The sequence below is a fragment of the Dinoponera quadriceps genome, unplaced genomic scaffold, assembly GCF_001313825.1.
Source record: "Dinoponera quadriceps isolate SergipeBrazil2010 unplaced genomic scaffold, ASM131382v1 scaffold676, whole genome shotgun sequence".
Classification (NCBI taxonomy): domain Eukaryota; kingdom Metazoa; phylum Arthropoda; class Insecta; order Hymenoptera; family Formicidae; genus Dinoponera; species Dinoponera quadriceps.
This window is the reverse complement of record NW_014554818.1, coordinates 748046-773176: the sequence shown is the minus strand read 5'-3', so window position 1 is coordinate 773176 and position 25131 is coordinate 748046. Positions and strand designations below refer to the sequence as shown.

Genomic DNA, 25131 nt, shown 5'->3' with positions numbered 1-25131 from the left:
CGTCTTCAATATGACGTCTTTAATAGGCCCAAAATGTAAGGCACTATAAACGTCCATCATTAGTCAACGATGTTATAGACTAAAAATGTCTAGAAATGGATGTCGATATAACGTCAATATGACATCACTCTCCTACTTGAGATATTTTGTAACAATGAATATAGGAATAAATAGATGAAATTATAACTTTGCCACCTTCCTAAAACACACATACGTAAAAATGTATTTAAATATAAATGCATGTAATATGTGCTATTTTAATTTAACAGTATCAAAAAAGATTCTTTATTTTTTATGTATTCAACATTTAATTGATATTACAAATTTAATAATAAACATGCTCTTGTGTGCATACACATATCGATGTAAGAAATTCATCAATGTAATAATAATATATATAGTATAATATGTACAATTTAATTTATTTTTGTCAGTTTAACGTATATATCTTCATTTGGCGTTACGATAAATGCCCGAGTAATAGATCTGAATGAAGTTACAGTCTTTTCGCAAACATCGAGTTTGTAATTTCGCAAAATACCAATGAGCCCAAGTTTGGTTTGAAGAATGCCCATTCGTTCACCTGCAAAATATTATCAGTTTAAATTTTATTTTCGAAATTTCTTTTCAACATAAGTAGCTTTTATTATATGGCTATTATCATGTGTTCTGGTAGTAGTAAATATAAATATTTTATCTATACATATGTGTGTACAATAATTTACAATTGTGTACTTTTGTGCTTTCTATTTATGTATAGTATACCTCTTTTTATATTCTGAGTATTAAATTCACCTACCGATGCAATTTCTTGGTCCATATCCGAACGGAAAGTAATGCATTGGGTTTTTGGTTTGCGAAATCTCATTGATGAATCTCTCTGGATCATAAACTTCTGGTTGAGGGAATATTTTTGGATCGTGATGAAATGCATGAAGAGGTATTAGGACCTTCTGCTTCTTCGGCACAGTTATATTAGTATTTTTGAAAGTATAGTTTGATAACACTTCTCGTTGCATTGAATCTGCTGGCGGATATTTTCGCAAGGTCTCTAAAAATAAAATGATCTTTACAAAAAGCATCAAATCAATTAACGTATCATCAGTTGCGCTACAGTATCATGATTTATAAAATTGTTTAAGTATATTCCCTGATATTTTTTATTAGAATAAGAACAATATAAAAAAAGAATATCCCAATAAGAATTATTATATTATGTAATTGTGTTGGTTATTATTACGCTGTTATTTGCATTCTAACAACCAACAAAATCATGTAACATAATAATTTTAGTTATTCATTATTTATTTATATCAGTAGTGTATCCTGTAAATTTAAATATTACTATGTTTACCTTTAAAAACTGCATTTAAATAAGGCATTGCGTTTATATCGTCATATTGTAGTTGACCATTATTTTTCGCATACGTGTCCAGTATCTCTTTTTGTAATTTATCTTGAATATTTGGATGTAAAGCTAGTTCATATAATGTATTACGTATCGTCGCTGCAGTGGTCTCATAGCCTGCATAGAGAAACCCCAACATTTGCGTACGCAGAAACTCATCCATTACATCTGAGCCTAAACATGTACATGAATGTTTACTTTATTATGTTCTACTTCTTTTTCTTAAAATAAATTATATATACTAATTAAAGTTCCTTTTTTATTCCATGATTCTTTTATAAGATTTTTTAAATTTGTGAACAGTTGCATTCGGTTATCATAATAATTCAATTTCAACTCAGATTGGTATTTTTTTACACGTAACACTTATGTTAACATATTAAATATATATATATACATATGTGTGCGTGCGTGCGTGCGTGCTTGCGTGCGATCGTGCGTGTGTGCGTGCGTGTATATGTGTGTGCGTGTGTGTGTCGATTTGATTAAAGTATAAAAAAGTTTTTACCAATGAACTCGGAGAGTTTTCCAGGATTTTTCTTTAATTCCATCAGCAAACCTAATATGTCAGCTTTAACGATAGCGTGTTTTTTTCTATATTTTATGATATCGGAAATAAAATTGAAAAACGGTGGTGTTACTTTATTATTGCTGCTGAGCAAGTAATCAATCCATTTGTACAATCGTGGACATATGTCTATCATTACTGTTTTTATTAGCGTACCCCAATATGTGCCACAAGCATTATCAGTATATTTTAAAAAATCATTTTCTTCATAATTTTCTCTCGTTAAGGTCCTCATATTAATACTCATAAGATTAATGCCGGTCATGTCAGCAGTTAATCTTGCCGCTATATTGCCACAATTTATTATGTTATTATTCTTCGATAGTAATTCTTCTAGATAATTGTCCAAGCGTTCCAGAGATTCTAGCATCATATGACATAATTCTTTAAGTTTGCTGGGTGTAAAAGCCGACGATACTTTCGACCTAATGATATGTGCCACTGGTACATTCGCATGAAAAAGGAACTGTTTCAATGGCTCCTCCTGCGAAGATACCAATTTATTCACTTAAGTGACGCAATAAAGAAATGTGATGATGATTATTATTATAACGGATACATACTTGTAGGGAACTGTTTAAACCTCGGTTAGGAAATAACGCAGAATCCTTAATAAAAACATCTTTTATATGTTCTGGATCTTTTATGATCAAAATCGGTTCCCTTATGTGAAATATTCCTATGAACGATGCATCCTCATAAGCATCGTATACATTCTTTAGGTAATTCCCGAGTGATGTTCTCTTAAGTATAACCTCCTTCATCGTACCGAAAAATATTGTGGGTGGAGGTCCAGGTATATTGTATTTTTTCCAAAAATTGTAAGTCGCAGTTAAGTAGTAATAGAGCAGGCAAATAATTGACCCGCATAGAATTCCAACGATTCCTAACATTTTGAGCCTGTTATCGAACGTGAACATTTATTATAAATTTCGCCTTTAAATCTTTTGTGTCAAAAATATTTATAATTGTTTACTTTTAAATCTAACATTGTATGAGATGCGTACTTTTGTATACACTATAAAATTTTAGAAATTGTAACATTTCTCAAAAATTTTGTAATTATATCCTGTATTTGTGTGATATTTAATATATTTACAATTTGGTATACTTACGCTTAAAAAAAGTTGTTATGTTCTCGCATTAAAATCTAAAACAACTGTGAACACACTTCTTCTTGTCTTACTTTACGTTTATAGGGCAAGTTTTGTAAACGTATGACTAAGTAAACGACATGGTTATGTAAGAGAGATATTCGTCTAAATAACAAATAAAAATGCACATACAATTATAAAAATAAGATATATGCAATATATGTCTTTTTACATTTTTGAGAACATTATTTTGATTCAAGAAATAATAATGCTGAATAAATTTTCGGAAAAATATCATCTTAGACAGCGATTAACACATCTATTGCATTAAGAATAATCGAGTAAGATATATTTTCCACTAAGTTACGTAAATAGTGCATGCATATCAGACATGCCAGAAAGAATATTTAAATTTGTAGCTTTGCTATGGTAATATATGACGAACTCAGCATATTCACTGTGCCATTGCTATAAATGCCAGATAATATTCAACAAGTAAAGTTTAAACAAAAGATGTTCGTTAGATATGTATGCAATATTTTTAACTTATATTAAAATGTATTGACGCATAAAGAATTCCTACTAACATGTACATATGTGCATATGCAGTGGGTGCAAAAAATATTCGTACAGGAGAGGTCAAAACAGGTCTTCAAAAAACTATATTCGTAGAAAAATGAGCTTTAATCAATACTTCATTAATAATAGACATAATCGATGATATAAATTTTCGTAATTATTACAACAAACAGTTTATAATAGTTTATAACAAACAATTTTACAATTGATATATATTGTCACAAAAGCCATCTAAGAAAGAAATGTCAATAGGACGACATATATTTTGATCGTGAATGAACCAAGTAGACGTCATAAGTTGGGCATTAGTAGACGACGATAATGGACGATAACGTCGATATATCACATCCACTAGGTGTCATTCATGAGAAATTTTCTATTTCATAAGAAATGTGTGTTTTTTATTTTCGTCAATTATTAATTTTTTTGTAGGAAATGCGAATGTTATTTCTAAAATGTATTTATATTATTCGTAAAATAAACAGCTACCTTATAATATTCCTAGTATATTCTTAGAATATTATAAGAATATTATTCCTAGAATATTATAAGAATATTATTAAATGTTCAAATAATATTCTTACAATATTCTAAGAGTATCATGTAATATTGTTTATTATTATAAAAAGGTTCTATTCATGTTATATATCTACTTCACATAATATTTTTGGCATATTATAAAAATGTCCTTAGAATATAAAAAAAAAGAAGTAATAATATAAAAATTATAAACATGAAAAGTATATATATGTACAGGGACTTTCAAAAGTTTGGAAACGGTCAAATAACTAGTCAGGGATTGCATTTATAAAACAAAATGTTGTGGAGGAAAGTTCTTAGGTTCTAAAAAGTCTATCTGATTGATGAGGCATATTCAACCGCCTCTTGCCTTTGGAGGATCTGGATATAGTGAGGCCCAAATTTGGGGCTTGACCTAACTTTAGAGCTTGACCTAAGCTACATATTTAAGAAACGAAAAATCGTCAGAAACACGAATCAGCCATAAAAAAGTGATATTGCCATTTAAGAAAATCTACTTGGTTTTCATACCGCCGAGGTACGATGAAGGAGGTTCTACTTGGAAGAACATTAGTCGAGAAGTACCTGAAGAATATATACGATGCTTATGAGGGTGCACCGTTCGTAGGAATATTTCACAAGGGAACCGATTTTGATCATAAAAGATCCTGAATATATAAAGGATGTTCTCATTAGGGATTCTGCGTTATTTTCTAGCCGAGGTATACCCGGTTTCGCACATTGTAAGATATACATACTTTTGTGTACATTATGAGATTCGAAAAATTGTAACACCTTTCTAAAATTTTATAATTAAAATTTTCTTTCAGCCGTTTATTCTACGTAGATACGGAATTATTAGCTACATATATTCACAAGTATTTTTAATAAAACTTGGGTCATATTATTATTCTTTAAATAAAAATCACAAATGAAGAGTAGAGTAATACGGAGCTCGCTTTTTTATTAAAACTTATATATTAAGAAATGTATTATTATATCCTGCATTTGTGTGATATTACAGTTTGATATATTTACACTTAAAAACAATGTTATAATTTTTCCGCATTAAAGTCGCAAACAACTGATACACTTCTACTGCCTGTCCTTATATTTATACTTTATATTAATACGTAACCCACAAAAATTAGTGAACTTTATCAAGACATCAATACATAACTCAAGAAGCACAGTTAGAGTCCACGGACAACCCAAAGCGGAATTTCAAGTCAACAAGGAACTTAGACAAGGCGACGATCTTACACTAATGTTATTCAATTCTAGCATTGGAGGGGATGATAAGAAAGATGGACGTGGACATAAATGGCAATCTACTCCATAAATAAACGCAGCTAGCGGCATATGCAGACGACATAAATTTCCTAGTTAGGTTATCAATACATTTAAAAGAAATGTTTGTAAAATTAGAAAATGCAGCAAAGGACGCAGCCTACAGATAAACGAAGATAAAACAAAGATTCTGATCCAAAGCAGACAGCCAAAAAGAACCACCCAAAATATAGAAATGCATAATTACAATTTTGAAAGGGTTAAAGAGTACTTGGGATCTATCTTAACATCAGAAAATGATGAAACGGAGGATATAAAGAAAAGAATCAAAGCGGCAAATAGAGCTTATTTCTCGCTGAGACCAGTACTGAGATCAAGAAATGTACCCATAAAAACAAAGGTCGTACTTTACAAAATATTAATAGCAGTGTCGTCACATACGGATCAGAAACCTGGATTATGACACAGAAAACAGAATGCGTTGGACGCATTCGGAAGGAAAATATTAAGAGGAATATATGGGCCAGGAATTAGGAATTGGACAGCATGCCGCGGACCGAAATATCTGGAGGACAAAACTGAGGGAGGCCCTCGCTCGATATGAGCTGTAGCGCCATTGAATAATAATAATTTATACGTAACGTTTGACTAAATAAATGATATAGTTATGTAAAAAAGATAGTCGGTTGGAAAACGGGTAAAAATATTCATATATATATTTATATACATACATATACATGCATACATACATACATAAATTTATTATTAACTAATACATTAAAACATGTTTGATGTCTTAATGTATTAGTTAATGTATTGATAAAAATATATTATATACAATATATAACACTAAAGCACTAATAACATGTCTGTATATAATGTAAAATTACGTTTAATGTGCTTTTCAAAATATTCTATTTAATATAATAATTTACTGCGAATTAAATGTTTACATAACGTTATTATTGCAAAGCGTTTTTGACGTGTTAAAAATTAATATCATTAAGTACACGTCACTTATAGACGGTCGGTCAACGACCGATACGTACAAAACGATTGAAACACTTTTTTTCCGATGAGTTTCACAATGCATCTCATATCCAATAGGAAAATATATCTCCTGAGAATTAGTAGAAAACGAATTCTTTTATTGGACACGGGATGCGTTTCGAAACTTATAAAAAAAAAACAGTGTTGCAACCTTTTTGTGACTGACTGGACATATGACGTCAGTGACCAATTGTGATCATACATTGACATATGTTAAAATAACGATAAGTAGCAACAATTTTGAATTTGTAAAATGAATATATATATAATATTCCCCATTCAGGTTGATCCTTTCTACCTACACATAAAGCGCTGTCCCAAGACGTACCCGAATATCCTATATATATATATATATATAATTTTCGTTGTTGCAACATATCGCTGCAATATTGAGAATTCTTCTATTATATTAAATAATTAACAAAATATATTTTACAACCGTAGAACACAAGGTCCATTGGAAGTTATAGTGCAACCAAAAGAGGAAACGATCTCCCGTATAAAAATAAATTAAATGTTGTATAATAAAATCCTTTTCTGTCCAATCGGGTTTTTAAAATCAATAGCTTTCTCCACACGTTTTTCTCGCTCCTTTTTGGCACTTACTCTCTGAGAAAAGTTTGCGGTGAGCTTAAAATAAGCTCAATTAACTTTGGTTAATTTTAAGTATATCCCATCCTTTGGCGCTAATAGAAGCGTGTTGGGATCTATTACATAAGGTTGCGTTTTCTCGCATGTCTCGACTTTGTAATTTCGCAGCATCTTGATAAGTCCGATTTTGGTCTGATAAACTGCAAAGCGCGAACCTGAAATTGTAAAACGGTTCTTACTTAATGAAAGTGTCGAAACAGGAAGATATTTCAGCTAATAAAAAAATGTTTGAAAAATGAAAAAATAATATTTAAAAGTCTATTTCAACCGTACCGATGCAATTCCTGGGACCATCACCGAAAGACAAGAATGTCATTGGGTGTCTTTTCTGCTTAGCTTCCTCGCTAAACCTCTCTGGATCGAAAACGTCCGGCTCTGAGTAGATATCTGGATCTCGTTGAATTGCGTAAGCCGGAATCCACACCCTAATACCTTTCGGTATTGTAACTTTGGTACCGGAGAAAGTGTAATCCGACGTTGCTTTTCTCATGATAAATGTCACTGGCGGATATTTTCGTAAAGTTTCTATACATATCAAAATCGATAATAAGATGAGTCATTGAAATACGCTCATAACATTACACTAAAAACGATTGCGATTCATTTTAAATTTGCTAAGATTGCGATGCACAAAGTCATTGAGAATGAACGATGTATCTCCATTTCATATGTCTTTCGAACGACGTACCTTTGAAAACTTTATCTAAGTAGCTCATCTTCTTGATGTTATCATACGTTAATTCGTCATTGACTTTCGCATATTCCTGACGAATCTCGTCGCGTAGTTTGTCTTGTACTTTCTGATCCAGCGCTAACTCATAAAGCGCGTTGCTCATGGTCGTCGATGAAGTTTCAAAACCGGCGATAAAGAACACAAATGCTTGAGACGTCAATAAACTGTCGGTCACTTCTGTAATATCATAATAACAATATCATTTATTTATTGGAAAAACTTTTTAGTTACGAGCTAATCAATAATTAATAATAAAAATTGCTAACACCAATTTCTGTCCTGCAATTTGTCGTTTAACGATAATAGAAAAATTGATAATTTGATAATTAATAAAACTGATAATAGACAAATTAATAATAGACAAATTAATAATTTATGATTTATATCTGCATTAGCAAGATAGAGCATATTTAACTGTGATATCAATTTTAAATTATCAATTAGTTTAAGGATATATCACTCGTAATGTAATAAGTAAGTTTGATAAGAATTCGATAAAACTTGTCCTGCGTACACAGTGAAATATTATCTAATTGTTCGTACAATTAAAAAAAATTCACTATTCGAGAGCTGAGGCAGTTGTAATTAAAATTGACACTTGTTATACATGTTCCTTGAGATTAACGTGCTATTTTTAATAGTACTATAGACTAAAATGCAAACATTTCAGAATTATTGACCAATTAGTCTTGAAAATATATTGATGTAATGTTCTTAACTTATAGTAATATTCGAAATACATACAAGGTGTCTCAGAACATTAGGCAAATTTAGTAAGAACGTAGAACGAATTGAGATGAACAAAAAAATAATATACCATTTTGCAAACAACACGCAAAATCTCGGGTTATTAATTATTTAAAATGGCCATGTATATAGGCTTCTTTAATTAACTCAACAATTTGCTCACATTATCCAAATATATTAAAATTCATATATATTAAAAGGATGACCAGTCCGCGTATCCTCAGAAACAGATCCCCAAAAACAGATCAAATAAAAACAAAAGCTGACAAATCAAATAAAGACAAAAGCATTTGCGGCGAGTCTCTACGATTATTCCATGCAAAAATTTAAATTATATACGGCATTATAATAAAATAATCGTGCTTTGCTCTCGAAGGCCGAGCACATCTCAATTTTCTAATAGATTACGGAAACTTATTTTCTACCGTGACATTCTACAATTCAACAATTTACGTGTTATTGCAAAATGGTCGTAAATGGTTGCAAATGATTTGCAGGAAATTCTTTTTTGGACGAAGTGGCCTAATTTGCAAGTATTTCCCTTACAGAAAAGTATCACTGTCTGTGATAAATTGGCCAGTGATAAATTACTACTGCTCAGCAGTTTTGTTATTCATACGAGTGATAAAATTCCTGAGAAAACATAGTAATTTATTACTGTCTAACTTATCACAGTAATGTTTTTTTGTAAGGAATGACTAAGCGTTATATTTAGAGACAGGCTCAAAATTCGAGGTTTAAGATTCAATATACCGGTGCTTATCGTTAGGCACAACAGCTGTCATATACCTGTAGATTAAGTTACTCTGAACTAAAAAGTTCTGTATCATTTTGCAAATAACATGCAAATTTTTTAATTAATTAAAGAAATTTCTATACAAGGCTGTTTTCAATAATTAGTAACTTGAAATTTTGCGTGTTGTTTGCAAAATTGTAAAGGACTTAGGTAATCCCTATCTAAAATATTTTGGAGTAGTGAGATTATGTGTTTTTATAAAACAAGTTCTCTCATTGGATTATCGGTTCCGAACTGCATAAAAAAAAGTCATAACCTTTCTTTCCATGACTGTACTTTTTACTTTAATACTGACTGTACTGTTACTTTAATATCCAGTTGTATTCTTTTCCTAATAAAGATAGTTATAATACGCGTTTGTCCTCACGGCCCCGTTGCAGACGACGAATTTTGGTTAATTAATAATTTGAATTTTTGTCGTGTTTTATACACTTTTGATGCAAATTTTAATGGACATGTAAAGATTTTATTTATTTAAAATATTTTTTAAATAAAATTTTCGGTGTTTCACATAATTTTTTCATTTAATTTAATAAATATATAAAAATTTTTCTTCGTAAATGGATTTTTTAATGTATTTTACATATTTATTTTGTCGAAAAATCCATGTATTACTGTACATTGTATGCTTATCAGTGTGCGAAGAGTACTGCTCGTATTATTGTATTAATAGATTGTGCTGTATAAATATTTCTGTTTTTGTATATTAGTATATACATACTAATTTTAATAAAAATAAATAATTGGATTTAATGATTAATCTGCTGTAAAAATGATTTTATTAATTTTTTTCTCGAATAAGACTTTATTATTTTTCTTCCAAAAATCTTCATTTTCTGATGTTCAATTGTTCAAATAATTTAATTTTTTGGAGCCAACATCATTATGCTATTTTTTTCAGTACAAATATTATAGCCTGAAAAGATTTATTTTTTCCACTGATAGGAAAGTTATAAATTTTTAACTGATATTCCGTTTTTCCGAAGTTTCTGATTCAACCTTAATCTATGAAAAATAAGTAAAATACACTCTGACTTCTACGATTACAAAAACTTGTTATTAAAGCTTTCAAAAGTATATGAGAATTATTTCAAATTTTTATATAGTCCGTAGAAAAATATGAAAATCTGCAGTGACCCTCAAAGATCCATTTTGGTAATGAAAGATGCTAAATTACACGTTACCGATGCATGGTTAAATAGCAATTTATCCCCGTTTGCAAAATAATTTCTCACATAACGTAAAAAAACTCTCACTTGCGTAGTGGAAAACACACAATCGAGCGATTAGTACTTACCGATATTGAGCTTTTCCGGATATTTTTTTATTTCAAGCAGCACATCGACAATATCAGGCCGGGAAACATTGTTTTTTTCTCTATAGTCGATACTTTCCATGACGATGCGCGTGAAAAATTTGGTGATTTGCGTTCGCGGTAGGACATAACCAAGCATATCGTAGAACCAGGGCACGGATTGTCTGAGTCTTATTCGTACTATGTTATTCCAGGACGGAGCGAATACTTGTCTACCCATTTTACGAAACTCGCTGTCATTGTCCGACAGGGAATTCGTGTCGATGCCGAAAGCACAGCTGCCAATAACGTCGGTGGTGAACTTAGCTGTCAGTTCGCGGAATTCCACAGGCTCGTTTTTGCTCACTAATGTATCTATATATCGTTCCATATGATTAGCGCATTCTAATATCAAAGAAAACATATCCTTCAATTTGCCGGACGTGAAAGCAGGCGACAGCCTCGTTCTTAAAGGTCGCCATCTTTTTGGTTCCAGGAAGAAAAGATGTTGCGACAGCGGTTCGGTCTAAAATCATTGTGGAGATTATTTTTTAATCAGATATGTTGGATTGCGATAAAATTCTATGCGAAATTACCAAAATGAAATCACACAATTCACACTGATTCTCACTGCCGTGTGTTAGGATTTGCACAAATAAAGAAAAAACGAGATCGAAAATAAAAACGAGAAAAGTTCAAGATATGCTACTGTGTACATAATTGCGTGTATGTGTATATATTAAGCGTATGATAAACCATTTAAGAACACTTTCCTTTTTACCTTCTTATGCGTAGTGAATCCTCTATCAGCGAAGCTAGTGAAATCTTTGATAAGAATATCCTTGATTAAATCGAGATCTTTTAAGATAAGGACGGGCGTTCTTCTCGCAAATACGCCAATCATAGGCTCATCCTTGTAATGGTGGTAAAGCTCCGACAAGAATTCAGTCGTACTTTTTCTTACGAGTAAAATGTCCTTGATATTGCCGAACGGCGGCTTCGGTTGTGGACCTTGAACGCCCCGTGATTTCCAAAAGTTGTAAGTCGAGGTGAAATAATAATAAAGAACGAGAATTGCGGCGGCGATGCCGCATAGTATTTCGAAGAGTCCCATTGCCTTATGCTTGTTGACCACGAACGATTTTCGCTGGAATTCAAAATTCGAAAAGTTTTCACCTTGCGAGATTTAAAAAACAGAATGAAATTTAAATGATATCTACACTTTCACAGCCTTCATATACTGAAAAATATAATTCTTAAAAGAAATATATGTTGTTAAATATATAATCTTTAATTTAGATAAATATTTGTTAAATTTAAGAAAAAAATTCATAAATATAAATTTTTTTTTTTAATTTGTAAAGTGATTTGTAAAATCATGAGTTTCCAAATTAGAAAATATAATTTTTTTTATTTTGAAATACCATTATATGAGAAAAAGCAAACGATTTTTTTACAGGAAAAAAATGTGTTTTTTAATGTAAAAATTGTGTTTATATAAATATTTGCTTGATTTAAAAATAAGCAAATACAAACAGTTACTATTAATCAAATTATTTTATAAATCTAAATGAATAATTTTCTGATATTAAAAGAATCTTTATTGTTCAAATAAAAAGTTTCTTTTAGCATTTAAAAATAATTTATTTGGATTTGCTTACTTTTAAAACGAGCAAATATTTTCTAAACATACTTTTTATGTTTAAAAGGGCCCATTTTGTTCCTCTAAAGAAATTATTTATTTTTATATATGAGTATATCATATGTATATAGTATAAGATTTCAGTTAAAATCATGGTAGTGTAGCAGGTAAAGTGGACGACTAAAAACCAGAGGTTCTGAAGTTTCGAATCTCAGTAGTGGTAAGTTATTTCAAGTAAAATTTAAATTGAATTAAGCAGCGCGTGAAACGATAAAGTCCCATTCATATTCATTTCTAAAGGAAAAAAACAAAAATGCAACATAAATCAAAACTTTAATTTTTTTAAATTAGCTAATAGCTAAAAAATATTTTATTGGTATTAAAATAATATTTGTATTTATTGATATATTCTTTTTTTCTATTTGAAGATTTATTTATTCAAAGTCAAATAAACATTTTTCAATAAAAAAAAAATATTTTTCCGCAACCAAGAAAAACGTTTCTTTTAATTAATAAAATATATTAATTTCAATCAAATAATTATTTAATTATGAGTATTAAAATAAATCATTTTTTTTAATAAAATGAAATTTGGTTCTTATATTTTTTTTCATTTACATATAGAGGATCTTTCGTAACCACATTCTGCAATACTTCAATATTCCGAAGATTAACCCCTTAACGCACAGTTTTTTTGAAAAAAACCGGCCAAAAAAATCAATTTTTTTATTTAAAAAAATTTTTTTCCTTGCTTTCACATTGTTATTTTCAATTCTCGATTATATTTGAGTGTGAAAAATTATAGCAGCATAAAATACAACGCCGCTCGAATTATCTCAAGTGTGCACAGTTTGGCCTGTTTAGCGCGCTCCAATTAACTCGAGCGTACAAGAGGTTAATTAAAATTGCGAAGTTTGAGATGACGATGATAAATTACCTCACCAACACATAAGCGTTATTTAAACGTTTGAGAAACATTTTTCATCGATTTATCTGCTGAACGGCTTTTTAATAAACATCAACCAACAATAACGTAACATCAATATTATAATTTCCCATTCAACTGCGTAATTGTTACATAACACACGCGTTATATCGCATTTACATTGTTGAGTAGGAAATTATAACATTGATGTTATGTTACTGTTAGTTAATGTTCACTGAGTTGTTTTTCTAAAGATTCGAATGTATCCGTTTGGAGCACTAAGTCTAAAAATATCACATGTAAATGTCAGACGTTTTGGAAGTGTTCGAATTTAAACTTTATGGGAGATTCACACCCGGGCCGACATGTAATATGTACGATATAATACTAATATCCAATAGAAAAATATTCATTTCGGATATTCGGTGAATGAACACATGAGCGTTAAGGTCGAGTAGTCGGTTAAAGTAAACGTTTATATAACGTTTGTGTGTTGGTGGATACTCTAGAAAAGTAAGATTACACATAATCCAACTATATTTTTAGATCTCTATCAGAGAATACAATATCAAAAAAGAGAAATATAGAGAAATCGTTTCGCATTTTTAACAAAGATTATGATCATACGAGCTGTGTTGTCAAGATAAATATTAATATATACTACATATGATTAAAGCAATACTAATTAATATTTTTCTCCTCTTTAGATATTGTTGAATATTTTCCCCGTTAAAATTATTATCATTATTATTCTTCATACAATAATGAATACGTATATAATAAATACACGATAATATTTATATGATGAATAATGATGGTTACTATTATTTATATTCTGATGGATAAAATACAGCTTGTACAATGCGCAATAATGAAGTTTCGCAGTGGATACGATCACGAGTAGGAGAGCAAGCAGCGGATGTAACGTACCTGGAGATAATTGAATAATTGAGCTCCGTATACTGCACTGCATCAGCGGCGCAACTGAGATGCGACTGGCCGCTGTAATCCGTGCTGCCTTCACTTATAGGAATACTGCGAAGAAATGATACTGCAAAATATTAATCTGAGTCACGATGATAGACAATTTTATCGCACCAGATGTACATGAATTAAGTAAAGACGTTTACAACTGTTTTATGCGCCTTGCTTACATATAATATCAATGATATGCATCGGGATATCTAATATATGTTAAAGATTAGTCATGGAAATCTTATTATCTAAAATAAAACTCGATGGAAATATAAAACAAATAATATATTAACTTTAGTTTCTTCGAACAAATAAATCTTGCCTGGAAAAGAGGAGTGAAAATCGAATTAGCAAAGAATATAATTCGTCTATGTTTAAAATTCGAACTTTCATTAGCTAAACAGAGAGAGTTGAATTTATCATGCTCGTAACATGTGAAGCGAGCATGATGCAAGAATCGAGTTGCTTTCTCGACACAATAACATGAGAATTGACAACCGATAACAAAAGGAGACTCGGGATACAAAAGCGGATAAACACTCGGCATGTATTGTGTCTACTATAAGAAAAGCCTAATAATAAGGATCTAAATAATAAGATTAAAAGACTTGTCGATTTAGATCACAAACATTACCATATTTGGATATTGTCTAATGCTTCATCCGATCGAAGGATAATCAATAAACTCGTTCCGCTTGGTATCAATAATTATGAAACTGGGTGCCTTCGGCACGACGAATCAGAAGTGAGCACAAGGAAGTTAGAGCAATTTAGTCGATTCGAATTATTCGCTTTTCTCGGTTCGCTACGCTTTCAACTACTCTCCGTGCGAGAACTCAAAATTCACTATCTCAAATCATCGCATTGCGATATATCATCCGCATCCTCGCGACTATTTCGCGAGAGATCTTCCGATCATCAATATAAATTATATTCGTCATTTTGAACGTCGTGAGCGTCGAATTAAAATCGTGTTGCGACCTACAATGGTGGTTGCGCGTGCCGGAAAATAAGGAGAAGACCATTCCGATCGTCAAACGCTGCGAAAAATTCGGCATCGGCGGGCGCCCAGAAAGGCCATTCGAGCGAGTTCTGAACACGCTTGTTCGACAAGCCGGAGGACGCCTCTCCTTACGTCAGTGACTGAATAAACTATTACCTTAACTGCAATCGATTTCCTAACTATTTTCCTGACACCGATCCATTACCGCATTCCACGCCATGCACTAGGCAGATCCAGCCGGAGCGGTACACTCGAACATTTGAGTGCATTCGCTAACAGTCTAACAAATATCGTTTATTGTCTGAATGTGATTTTATTTTCGCGATACCCGGTATATTAATCACTTCAATGTATGTGTCGTAATATATATATAAGTTACTAACGATCGAGTGGCGTCACGACCGCCGTGTAAGCGAATTTACATTGGCACAAGTGTAAAGCAATTCATATAAGTAACGAACACCTGTTAGCAACACATATGTTAGTAAAAACCATATAAATAAGAAGTGCTAGATCATCCTTAACTTTCTGTAAATATTTATATACTGGAAGTCGACTTGTATCACTGATACGCAGGTTGTATTCGAGAAATGCATTATCATTACTGTACACATCATTCAATCTTTATCATTCATTAGACGTGACACAAAATAGATTGATAATACGTTGAGATAATAATTGAGAAATACTTTGATAACAGACTCTTCCAACACAGCCACAGAAAAGCCTGCATCACATGATGCTTACTATGACGGATTGCTGGAGAGCTAGAAATATACCAATCAGAACGCTATATTTCTAGCACACAAACAATACAGCAGGCAAGAACGCATCGTGTATCATGGGCGTAACAAATCAAATACTGTCAGTTGCTGATCTCAACCTATACCCTCACTTTTTCATCATTTTATTTTCAAAGTGGAGTGCAAGATTACATGCATACAGCATAAATTGCTGTAAATAATATTACTATATCGAAATAAAACATATTTATGATTTCATTACTTCATTATTTGAACCTTTCGCCGGCAATGTGGGTCTTTAAAGGCCCAACGATTCTTTTGATCTGTTATAGGTTGGAGTGAGACACGGATATGTTTTCTCACTTCAACTTATTGCATCTGTTCAGCAGTGCAGCTATAAAGAACAGACCAATTAATATAAAGAATATCCTACTCTACTAATCATGAATGGCAGATATTGGTGGATTTTCTTTCTAGAGAAATCTCGATTTTACTCTCTAGGCCGATATTCATAGTTACATTTTATATTTAAGACCGTTTTAATTTTCAGGTTATCTTCAGATGCTTTATAGCCAATGAAATGAGCCGTAGAGCATCCGAAGATAACTTAAGATGATCTTGTACATAAGATCTGTCTATGAATACCGGCCCTAAAGTTTTGAGGTAATAAATTTTGTTTTTTTCTAGAAAAAAATTTCTAATTGGCTGTATCACGTTGTAGGACACGTAGAACATTGAAAAGAGTGTGAATTCGACATTAAAGATGGTGAGAGAGTGATTATGCAGTGACATGAGAAAGCCATCGTAACAGACGTGGATAGTAGATCGAGTGTCACCATACGTCAAGATGGCTGAGCTTATAGCGATCCCGTTGAAGAAACCGTCTGATATTGACGTAATAAAACCTCTTACCAATATCATCAAATCGACATACAACAGTCCGGGCAATCAAAAGGATTACACGGAGGCTATTGCGGAATTCAGCAAGCTGAGAAACAACGCTTTGTGGCGAGCCTTCGAAAAGTACGAAAGTTCCTTGGAGGTTATCTACAGGTATATATGAGTCATCTGTAACTTGATAGTTATTTCGTCTGTAGGGCGGTAATGAATTATCTGATGTCACCGACTATTTGTGACTCGTGAAGTCGTTCAAGGAAACAAATATATTACGATTATAAAATCCACGTCGGTCCATGTTTGTCCAAGTTTCACCATCAGCGAAAAACATTTGATCGATCGGATGCTCGATAGTAGATTAATTCGAACAGTTCGAATTTCGAGATTAAACTTGAAATTACATTCATGACTTTTACAAATATTACTCTATTTCAAGGAAATAACATTTTACTCATAAATTGACAGACTTAGAATATGTATTAGATTAGGTAATACCTACTAGCTAGACTACATAGCTAGACTGTTTTTTACTGCTGAACTGGTGCAATAAGTTGAAATGAGGAAACATATATTTGTCTCATCAATAAGTTGAAATGAGACAAATATATGTTTCCTCATTTCAACTTATTGCACCAGTTCAGCAGTAGTTTAGCAGTGCAGCAATAAAGAACAGAACAGATATCTTCAAGTTGTAATAATTTTTGAACGTTATTAATCTGAAGTCAGTTGGAACTACTGAAAAATGTATCTTGGAATGTTAAAATTTTTCTCTTTACACTTTTTCATTTTTGAAAGATTAAAACTTACAAAATGTTTATAAAATTTTAAGTTTTGAAAATTAAAAAATTTGTACGAAGCGATTTTGATATATATTAAAGTGAATAACAAGAATTTCTGAATTTTATTAGCTTTTTTTTTATTTAACATGTGAATTTGAGGAAAATTTGAAGTCAAAAGTTGAAGTAAAATGACATTAAATTTTTATTAGATGGAAGATTATGTTACATGTAATATTTAAAAAATTGGCTATATATACATATATATGTATATATTGGTTATTTATAGTTATTACGATCAATTATGTGCTCTGGAAGGAAAAATTCCAGCTCATGAGTTGCAAATACCATTCAAATGGAAAGATGCCTTTGATCGTACAATTTTTGGAGGGAAACTTAGTTTAAGTAAGTATTAAAAAAAAAAACAGTCTTGTGTGTGCATTAGAGAGAAACAATCATAAAATTAAATATTTATAATTTTATATATTAAAACGAGTTTTCTTAAATTATTTAAATGTTAAAACGGTCAATAAAATAATGAATGGAATACAAGAGAGAGCTTATCATAATCTTTAAACAAAGGATATAGTGATACAGTGATAGATAAGATAAAAGCGATACAAATTTCGACCGAGTGTCAGAAGTCAGTGTGTGGATATAACTTACATTATTGAATCCGCATAATTGTTATCTGCAGCAATCAGTACATTGGCATATGAGAAAGTATGCGTCCTCTTCAACATCGCCGCTTTACAAAGCTCGGTAGCCGCTATGCAATCGTTAGAGAGCGACGAAGGATTAAAGTTAGCGGCTAAATTATTTCAGGTTCATTCTTGTCCCTACATATCAATAACATCCCATTAATAAACACCACTTAACAACAACATTATAGCAACGTTGTAATTTTCCGCTCAAGAACTGTTATATACAACACATGTTATACATACATATATATATATATATCGCACTTGCATTGTTGAATGAGAAATTATAACATTGACGTAATATTGCTGTTAGTTGGTGTTTACCGGGACTTTCATCACATCAGCCATACCTCGATCGATCGATTCCTCGTTATTTTCAGCAATCGGCTAGTATATTTAATTCCCTGAAGGGGGATGTTATGATGGCAATTCAGCAGGAACCGACACCTGACATTAGTCCGGAAACACTTGGGGCGCTAAGCGCATTAATGCTCGCACAAGCGCAGGAAATATTTGTGCACAAGGCAATTCACGATTCTATGAAAGACGCCATCGTCGCTAAACTAGCGGCACAAGCGGAAGAATTGTATGCGGTTGCTCTGAAACTGTTTCAGAAGGAGATTTTCCGCGCATTTTGGGACAAAGAGTGGGTGCCTCTGGTTAGTACATTAAGAGGACACATAAGACGCAATAACTTTTCTTCGTATTCGCGCTATTATACAGATATGTGTGTAAATGTTCTTGCAGATAGCAGGTAAACAAGCTGGCTATCGTGCTATGTCGACGTATTATCAGTCGCTTGTATGCAAGAGTAATAAAATGATCGGAGAAGAGATCGCCAGATTAGAGGTAATTGATTACATCGTCGCTAAAGTTCCATTGCGAACCTTTACAAATGTACCTTTTCAAAGTGACTACACGAGCGACGTGTCGATATCTTTAGCATGCCGTAGAGCTATTCCAAGCTGCTCAGCAGAGATCGAACAAGCCTAATTTGTTCCAAGACTACGCTAACAAAGCGCAGAGGAACTTAACGGAGGTGAAGAAGGATAATGATTTTATCTATCACGAAAGGATCCCGGACATCAAGAGTCTGGAAGCAATAGGAAGAGCTTCCGTCGCCAAGCTACTTCCGCTTCCTGAAACGTTCAGTTCTAATTTCAAAGGTTCGCGACCAATCGTCTCGCACGATTTTACACGATTTTATTTCCCTTCGCGTATCTCAAGTAAATCCTCATTCGTCCACAGACCTCTTTGTGGAATTGCTGCCTGTCGGCGTACACCACGCATTGTCAGCCTACGAGACTCGTCGCAATGAGCTTGTCAATTACGAAGTTTCGAATTTACGCGAAATGACCCAACTTCTGAACAGGTATGCGCGTGAAGTCACGATTTATCGTTCAGTTGTCGAGACGTTTCGTGACAAATTTTTCTCTCTCAATTGTATGCGCACAGCGTCTTGGCGAGTTTGAATCTACCGGCAGCTATAGAAGACACCAGCGGAACGGAAATACCTCAATCGCTGTTGGACAAAGCGTCTTTCGTACGGGATGCTGGTGGAATAAGAGGTTTGGAAGCGTTCATGAAAGAGTTGCCGGATTTGTTACAACGTAATAAGGAACTCCTGGACGAGGTAAAAATGTTGTTCCTCGAAACTACTTTATGTTGTTTATGTGTGTGTATGTCTGTGCCTCGTTAGCAAATTAATTAATTAACTTATGCACTTATTTGTAGTCTGAGAGAATGCTGCAAGAAGAACGTGAATCCGATGATCAACTACGAGATCAGTTCAAGGAACGTTGGAAGAGGATACCGAGTGCCCGATTGACGGAACAGTTTTCTGTAAATTTGCAGAAATATCATGAGATTATTAATAATGCAGTTAACGCCGATAAGGTAAGCATTTGAGCGAAAGAGGAAGAGAAAGAGAAACCTTATGGATCTTTGTATTGTCACACGCCACTTTTTCTCACGCTCCATTCGTTGGCGCGGACCACTTCGCTCCCGTTTTCAAGCGGCAGCGGCTTTACCTCGGCTAGCTCAGTTGTTTAATTAATCTTTATAGGCGGTATCGCATCCCTCGCGATTCCGCGCCGGCGAGCGTCGGGGTTCTTTTCCGCGTCTCCTCGATATTCGCCGATTAGTCGGAGGGGAGCCGGAAGAGGTAATAACCTTGAGAGACCGGTTAACGATAACAAAAGAATAGTTTAATTCGATATGGCTTCTTACATTTGTATAATCGCGATTCTACGGCGGTGATCGGTCCTGTGATGTGACCTTGAATTACGCTGGAGTTAGACTGCGTCCCTCGCGGACGCATCTAACTATCGGGCCCCGGGAGATTCGGCAACGAATCTTCAAGGGAAGCAATCTCTCGCTCACCTGTTCCGCGAGATGGGAATTAAGGCGGCGGACCTAAGCCGTTCGACGGCAGCAAAATAATTACGCGCGTCGTGTTTCTTAGCTCCCTTGCCCGGCAGCCGTTCCGCGAATCTCTCCGAGATTGTTGGGCGCCAGCCGGGTCCTTCCCGGCAGTAGTTTCTGCCCCGGCCGGGTCGGTACTCTCCGACGTACTCGCCCGCCGGCAGCAGTCACCACTTACAATTCAATTCTTTCCCTCGCACGAGTCCTGACGCACGCCTTCGGACTCCGACTCTGCGCTGACTATGCGACTGGCGATATGTAAGGACGACCGAGTCTCGCCCTTTTGCCGTGCGCCGTTTGCGCACAGGACCAAAAATCGGCACTCGGTCGCCTTCTCTTATGAGAAGGCGCGAGCCTCCGGCTCCTCCTCCTCGGTCAGGCCACCGCCTGAGTGACGGGCAAAAATGTTGCATCGTCACAGTATATTTTCGTATCTTTAGTACTCTTGTTAACGTTCCGTTAAATTGGTCGTGCGCAGGTGGTTCGTGAGAAATACGAGAAGAACAAAGAAGGGATGGAAATCTTGAGTTTGGACGAGGACGAACTTACCAGGGCTGTCCCGCAGGGTTCGGCTGTTCAAGAGAGCAACGTTGTCATGCAACTTCGAAAATTGATGGATGATGTATGTGAAAGATAAGATGACTGAGACGGATGAGTTTTCACGACGTATATGGATTGATTTCTTAAATCGTAGCTAATCGTCGTGAAATATCTCGGTTTCAGGTGGGAACTTTGAAAGCTGAACGTGATGCTATCGAAAGTGAATTCAAGTCCGCTACCAATGATATGAAGAGCACATTCCTGTCGGCGTTAGCTAAAGATGTCGCGATCGATGAGCCGAATTTATCCGTCGAGGGTTTGGGAAAATGTTACGGGCCTTTGCAGAAGCAAGTGCGGGAAAATATAGCACACCAGGAGGAATTAATCGCTCAGATACAGGTGGGATTTCTTTTTACGTAAGAGGGAAAGTTTATAATTGCGAGTTATCAGAGAAGAGAGGAGAGCAACAGTTGATTCGTAATGATTTGACAGAGTTGCCACGCAGAATTTACGAACGAACAAGCCGGCGCTGGTAGCTCGCGCGAGACGATGCTCTGCAAGCTGGCTTCCGCCCACGATGCATTTAAAGAGCTCAAGAACAACTTGACGGAAGGGGCGAAGTTTTATAACGATTTAACACAGGTACACCGTTACGTTTTCTCATACGTTCGCCGTCGTAAAAATAACACCGTCGACATCTAAACGTACGCCTGTCTCTCTCTCTCTCTCGACAGCTATTGGTGGTTTTCCAAAACAAGATATCCGACTTCTGTTTCGCCCGGAAAACCGAGAAGGAGGAATTGCTGAAAGATTTAACGACAAATCTGAGCCACAGCGGCCCTGCTACGACACCGAACATTCCATCCCACCACAGCGGTACGAATTATAAATAAATCAATAATCTCACATTGATCGATTCTCTCACCGGTCTTACACCAATGCTTTTCAATCTTGTTACAGTGTGACATTACTAGTAGCGAAGTAGTTATGGCGATATTTGAAAATTATCGTTTACGTTCCGCTAGGTAGATAATGTAGAAAGTATTTTGGGTTACCACGTTTCGTATTTTAACATTAAATGTCTACCTAAAGGGCCACCTGGCGTGAGCCAAGCAGCGGATGCACCACAGCTACCCTATCCTGTGCAACAAAGTGGTATGCCTATGCCTTACGGTGCCACACCGGCGACACCGTATCCATCGTACGTCTCCCCACCTATGCCAGCAGCTTACAATCCGTACGCTACGATGCCGTATCCTACGCAAGGTACACAAACTTCTCGAGTTTTCTTTCCACACGGAAGAAACAACTTGGTCAAATTTACCTCAGATGGACTAAACGCGTTTTGGTTAAAGGAAATTTCTAGTTACAAAAGACGAAGTTAAGACTCATAAGAGAACTGGATATTTTATTTCCTTCAACCAAAGCGCGCTTAATTTGTCCGGGTAAATTCAACCAAACTGTCTTTTTCCGTGTATATTACTTGAAATTACTCCGAATATCTGAGAAAAGTCTCTTGCAAGCCGGATGCACATATATTTGTAGATTTCTCATAACACTTATCTACACTGCGTTTCAAAACGATCGGAACACTTTCGACACAGTTCGGAACGCAAATGTTGATCCAATGAGAGAACTCGTTTTCGGGAAATTAGTTCTCTTATGGGACCATCAGTTGTGTTTCAAATTGCATAAAGAAAGATGTGATCAAATCATTTTGAAACTCATCAAAGATATGATTCAGCAAACTCTGATTAATGTAATCGACGATTAACTTCACGGAATTGGCCAATCGCATTGTTCAATAAGCTGAATCAATCAATGCGATAGATCAGCCCCGTTGAAATATCAAATAAGATTAGATTAAGTGAAACTTATTAAAAGTCATCCTTACGATTATATAACTTACTTCGATACATCTAAGTTCTTCTAGGAACTCTAATACTATCGTATTTTCGTGCACATACGCAATCAAATTTCTTGATAACTTTGCAAACAGAGATCCGATTGTTATCGATCTCCTGTATATCGTACAGGACGAGGCAATAACTATTACCATCGTAAATATCATCATTTTTTGATAACATCACCTCAACACTTTTATACGTAGAATGACAGGTGAAATCGATTGTAAGCAAACATAAAGAAACCTAAGAAAAATTCGTTATATTTTGCAAATGCATCGATGCACCAATTTGCATTGATTAATATATCAGTAGTCTATTTCTCTCATATTGTTATGTGTACAAAAATATTAAAGTGATGTTATCGAAAAGTGAGTACTTCCCGAGATATTTCATATCTTGTATTGGAAAATGTCAGGACGAAAAGTAAAATATCTCGGAAAGTATTCACTTTTCGATGATCTTATTCTAATACTAATATTCTAATACTTTTATACGCAAAATAAACACAAAAATCGATTTATGTTTAAAAGCTATATGATTCCATAAGAAAAAAAGGTGACCCTCGGATCTTTGAATCTACTCCACCTAGAAAAACTATCATCACCATAAGGCGACCGCTTCTCTACCGTGTAATTTCTGTTAGATAAATTTGTCCCTTGCTCTCATAATTTTGAAGAGATTCAAGATGGTAATGATTATTGCCTCATCCTATATAACCAGAGAGAAAGTGAAGAAGTATGTATCATATATACGTTGATTTTTAGGAGGATACAATCCGTACCAACCGATGCCTCAAGCGCCGTACGGCGGCTACGCGACATTACCGCGTTATGGTGGTGCCCAACCGCCGCGTGGTCCGAACCAATGGTAAAAGTTATACAAACGTGTAGCATTAATAATAAACTTTAGGGTATACTGTAGAGTATACTGTGATTTTGTGGAAAATATGCGGATTATAATAATGATTAAAATAAACTAAATATATATATATATATTCTAAAAAAAAGCTATGATTAATAAACAACAGATTCATGGAGACAATGTGGTTGCGTCCGGCAAAAGTCACAGCACATACGTTAGCGCTTTGTGTTTGTATTCCCATGGTTTTGCTGAATGCTCTTCTTGACAGTTACCAGCGGCTACGCTTTCCAGTACTTTCCAGCGCTTAGAAAATATATTTTTAAGAGCTAGAAAAAAACGGCGATGTTGTTCAATAAATATGTTAAAAGGCGCCGCCGCACAGTGTTCGACAGAGGATTTTACAATACAGTTGCTTTTCTTTCTGCTGAACGCAACCAATATTGTTTGTAATCCAAGGATATTTACATTTACCGATTGTTCCATCACAAGTTTTGTCATAGTAAATCTTTTATAATACAGATCGACCGTTGCTGTTTGTTGAGCTTTAAGTACCGCTTTATCAATTGCATGAAGGAGCTTATTATACGTCAATAAATTTATAAATATATTTTGTAAAATAAGCTGAATGTGTAAATTATTCTCACACCTGTTGTTGAGACTTCACTTGGAGAAACAGTTGTAAGTTAATCGTGACGTCGAATAGAGATTAAACAATCCATATGTATTTCATATGCATGATGAAGAGGATTTGCAATGACGTCACAGTGACTTTGCAACAGTATTTCAAAGACATATAATTCTGTATAATCGTGCTGAATTATATACACAAATTGTGTGATTTGAATAAGAGATAGTACGCGTTCTTTAAATTTCTTACGGATAATCGAAGCATTATTGACAATGATGCTCTGAATCACTCTTACGTAACGCCATGTCATGCGGAATACTTATTTTCTTATGTCTATTGTTTCATGTGACATTGCGAGTAAATAATACAAGACAAGC

At 34.1% G+C, this 25131-nt stretch overlaps 3 protein-coding genes across 3 annotated transcripts; 1 reads left to right on the top strand and 2 right to left on the bottom strand.

Annotated features, from left to right (window-relative positions):
• Positions 1-321: 321 nt before the first annotated feature.
• LOC106742177 (cytochrome P450 6B5-like) lies at positions 322-3148 on the bottom strand. The gene is made up of 6 exons (XM_014614881.1): positions 3092-3148; positions 2540-2876; positions 1917-2460; positions 1355-1582; positions 800-1051; positions 322-583 (listed from the first exon to the last, which is right to left on the bottom strand). Exons 2-6 carry the CDS (start codon positions 2867-2869, stop codon positions 417-419), a joined length of 1521 nt encoding a protein of 506 aa, XP_014470367.1. The 5' UTR covers positions 2870-2876; positions 3092-3148; the 3' UTR covers positions 322-416.
• Positions 3149-6259: 3111 nt separating this feature from the next.
• Positions 6260-15713, bottom strand: LOC106742179 (probable cytochrome P450 6a14). The gene is made up of 7 exons (XM_014614885.1): positions 15431-15713; positions 14227-14347; positions 11511-11876; positions 10733-11255; positions 7848-8069; positions 7433-7684; positions 6260-7314 (listed from the first exon to the last, which is right to left on the bottom strand). The coding sequence occupies exons 3-7, from the start codon at positions 11841-11843 to the stop codon at positions 7151-7153; spliced, it is 1494 nt and encodes a 497-aa protein (XP_014470371.1). The 5' UTR covers positions 11844-11876; positions 14227-14347; positions 15431-15713; the 3' UTR covers positions 6260-7150.
• Positions 15714-16741: 1028 nt separating this feature from the next.
• LOC106742174 (programmed cell death 6-interacting protein) lies at positions 16742-24746 on the top strand. The gene is made up of 15 exons (XM_014614873.1): positions 16742-17070; positions 17980-18095; positions 18388-18515; positions 18775-19053; positions 19142-19243; positions 19338-19560; positions 19643-19766; positions 19850-20027; positions 20129-20290; positions 21297-21440; positions 21542-21757; positions 21851-22000; positions 22093-22234; positions 22451-22624; positions 24030-24746. The coding sequence occupies exons 1-15, from the start codon at positions 16865-16867 to the stop codon at positions 24134-24136; spliced, it is 2451 nt and encodes an 816-aa protein (XP_014470359.1). The 5' UTR covers positions 16742-16864; the 3' UTR covers positions 24137-24746.
• The last annotated feature ends 385 nt before the right edge of the window (positions 24747-25131 follow it).

Coding starts and splice junctions, on each gene's coding strand:
- LOC106742174 (XM_014614873.1), top strand. CDS start 16,865: ATGGCTGAGCTTATAGCGATCCCGTTGAAGAAACCGTCTGATATTGAC. Junction 19,054..19,141: donor ACAAAGAGTGGGTGCCTCTG/GTTAGTACATTA, acceptor ATGTTCTTGCAG/ATAGCAGGTAAACAAGCTGG. Junction 19,767..19,849: donor ATGACCCAACTTCTGAACAG/GTATGCGCGTGA, acceptor GTATGCGCACAG/CGTCTTGGCGAGTTTGAATC.
- LOC106742177 (XM_014614881.1), bottom strand. CDS start 2,869: ATGTTAGGAATCGTTGGAATTCTATGCGGGTCAATTATTTGCCTGCTC. Junction 1,052..1,354: donor TTTAAATGCAGTTTTTAAAG/GTAAACATAGTA, acceptor TTTTATTTTTAG/AGACCTTGCGAAAATATCCG. Junction 584..799: donor TGGACCAAGAAATTGCATCG/GTAGGTGAATTT, acceptor AATATTTTGCAG/GTGAACGAATGGGCATTCTT.
- LOC106742179 (XM_014614885.1), bottom strand. CDS start 11,843: ATGGGACTCTTCGAAATACTATGCGGCATCGCCGCCGCAATTCTCGTT. Junction 11,256..11,510: donor GATTCACTACGCATAAGAAG/GTAAAAAGGAAA, acceptor CAATGATTTTAG/ACCGAACCGCTGTCGCAACA. Junction 7,315..7,432: donor TGGTCCCAGGAATTGCATCG/GTACGGTTGAAA, acceptor TTACAATTTCAG/GTTCGCGCTTTGCAGTTTAT.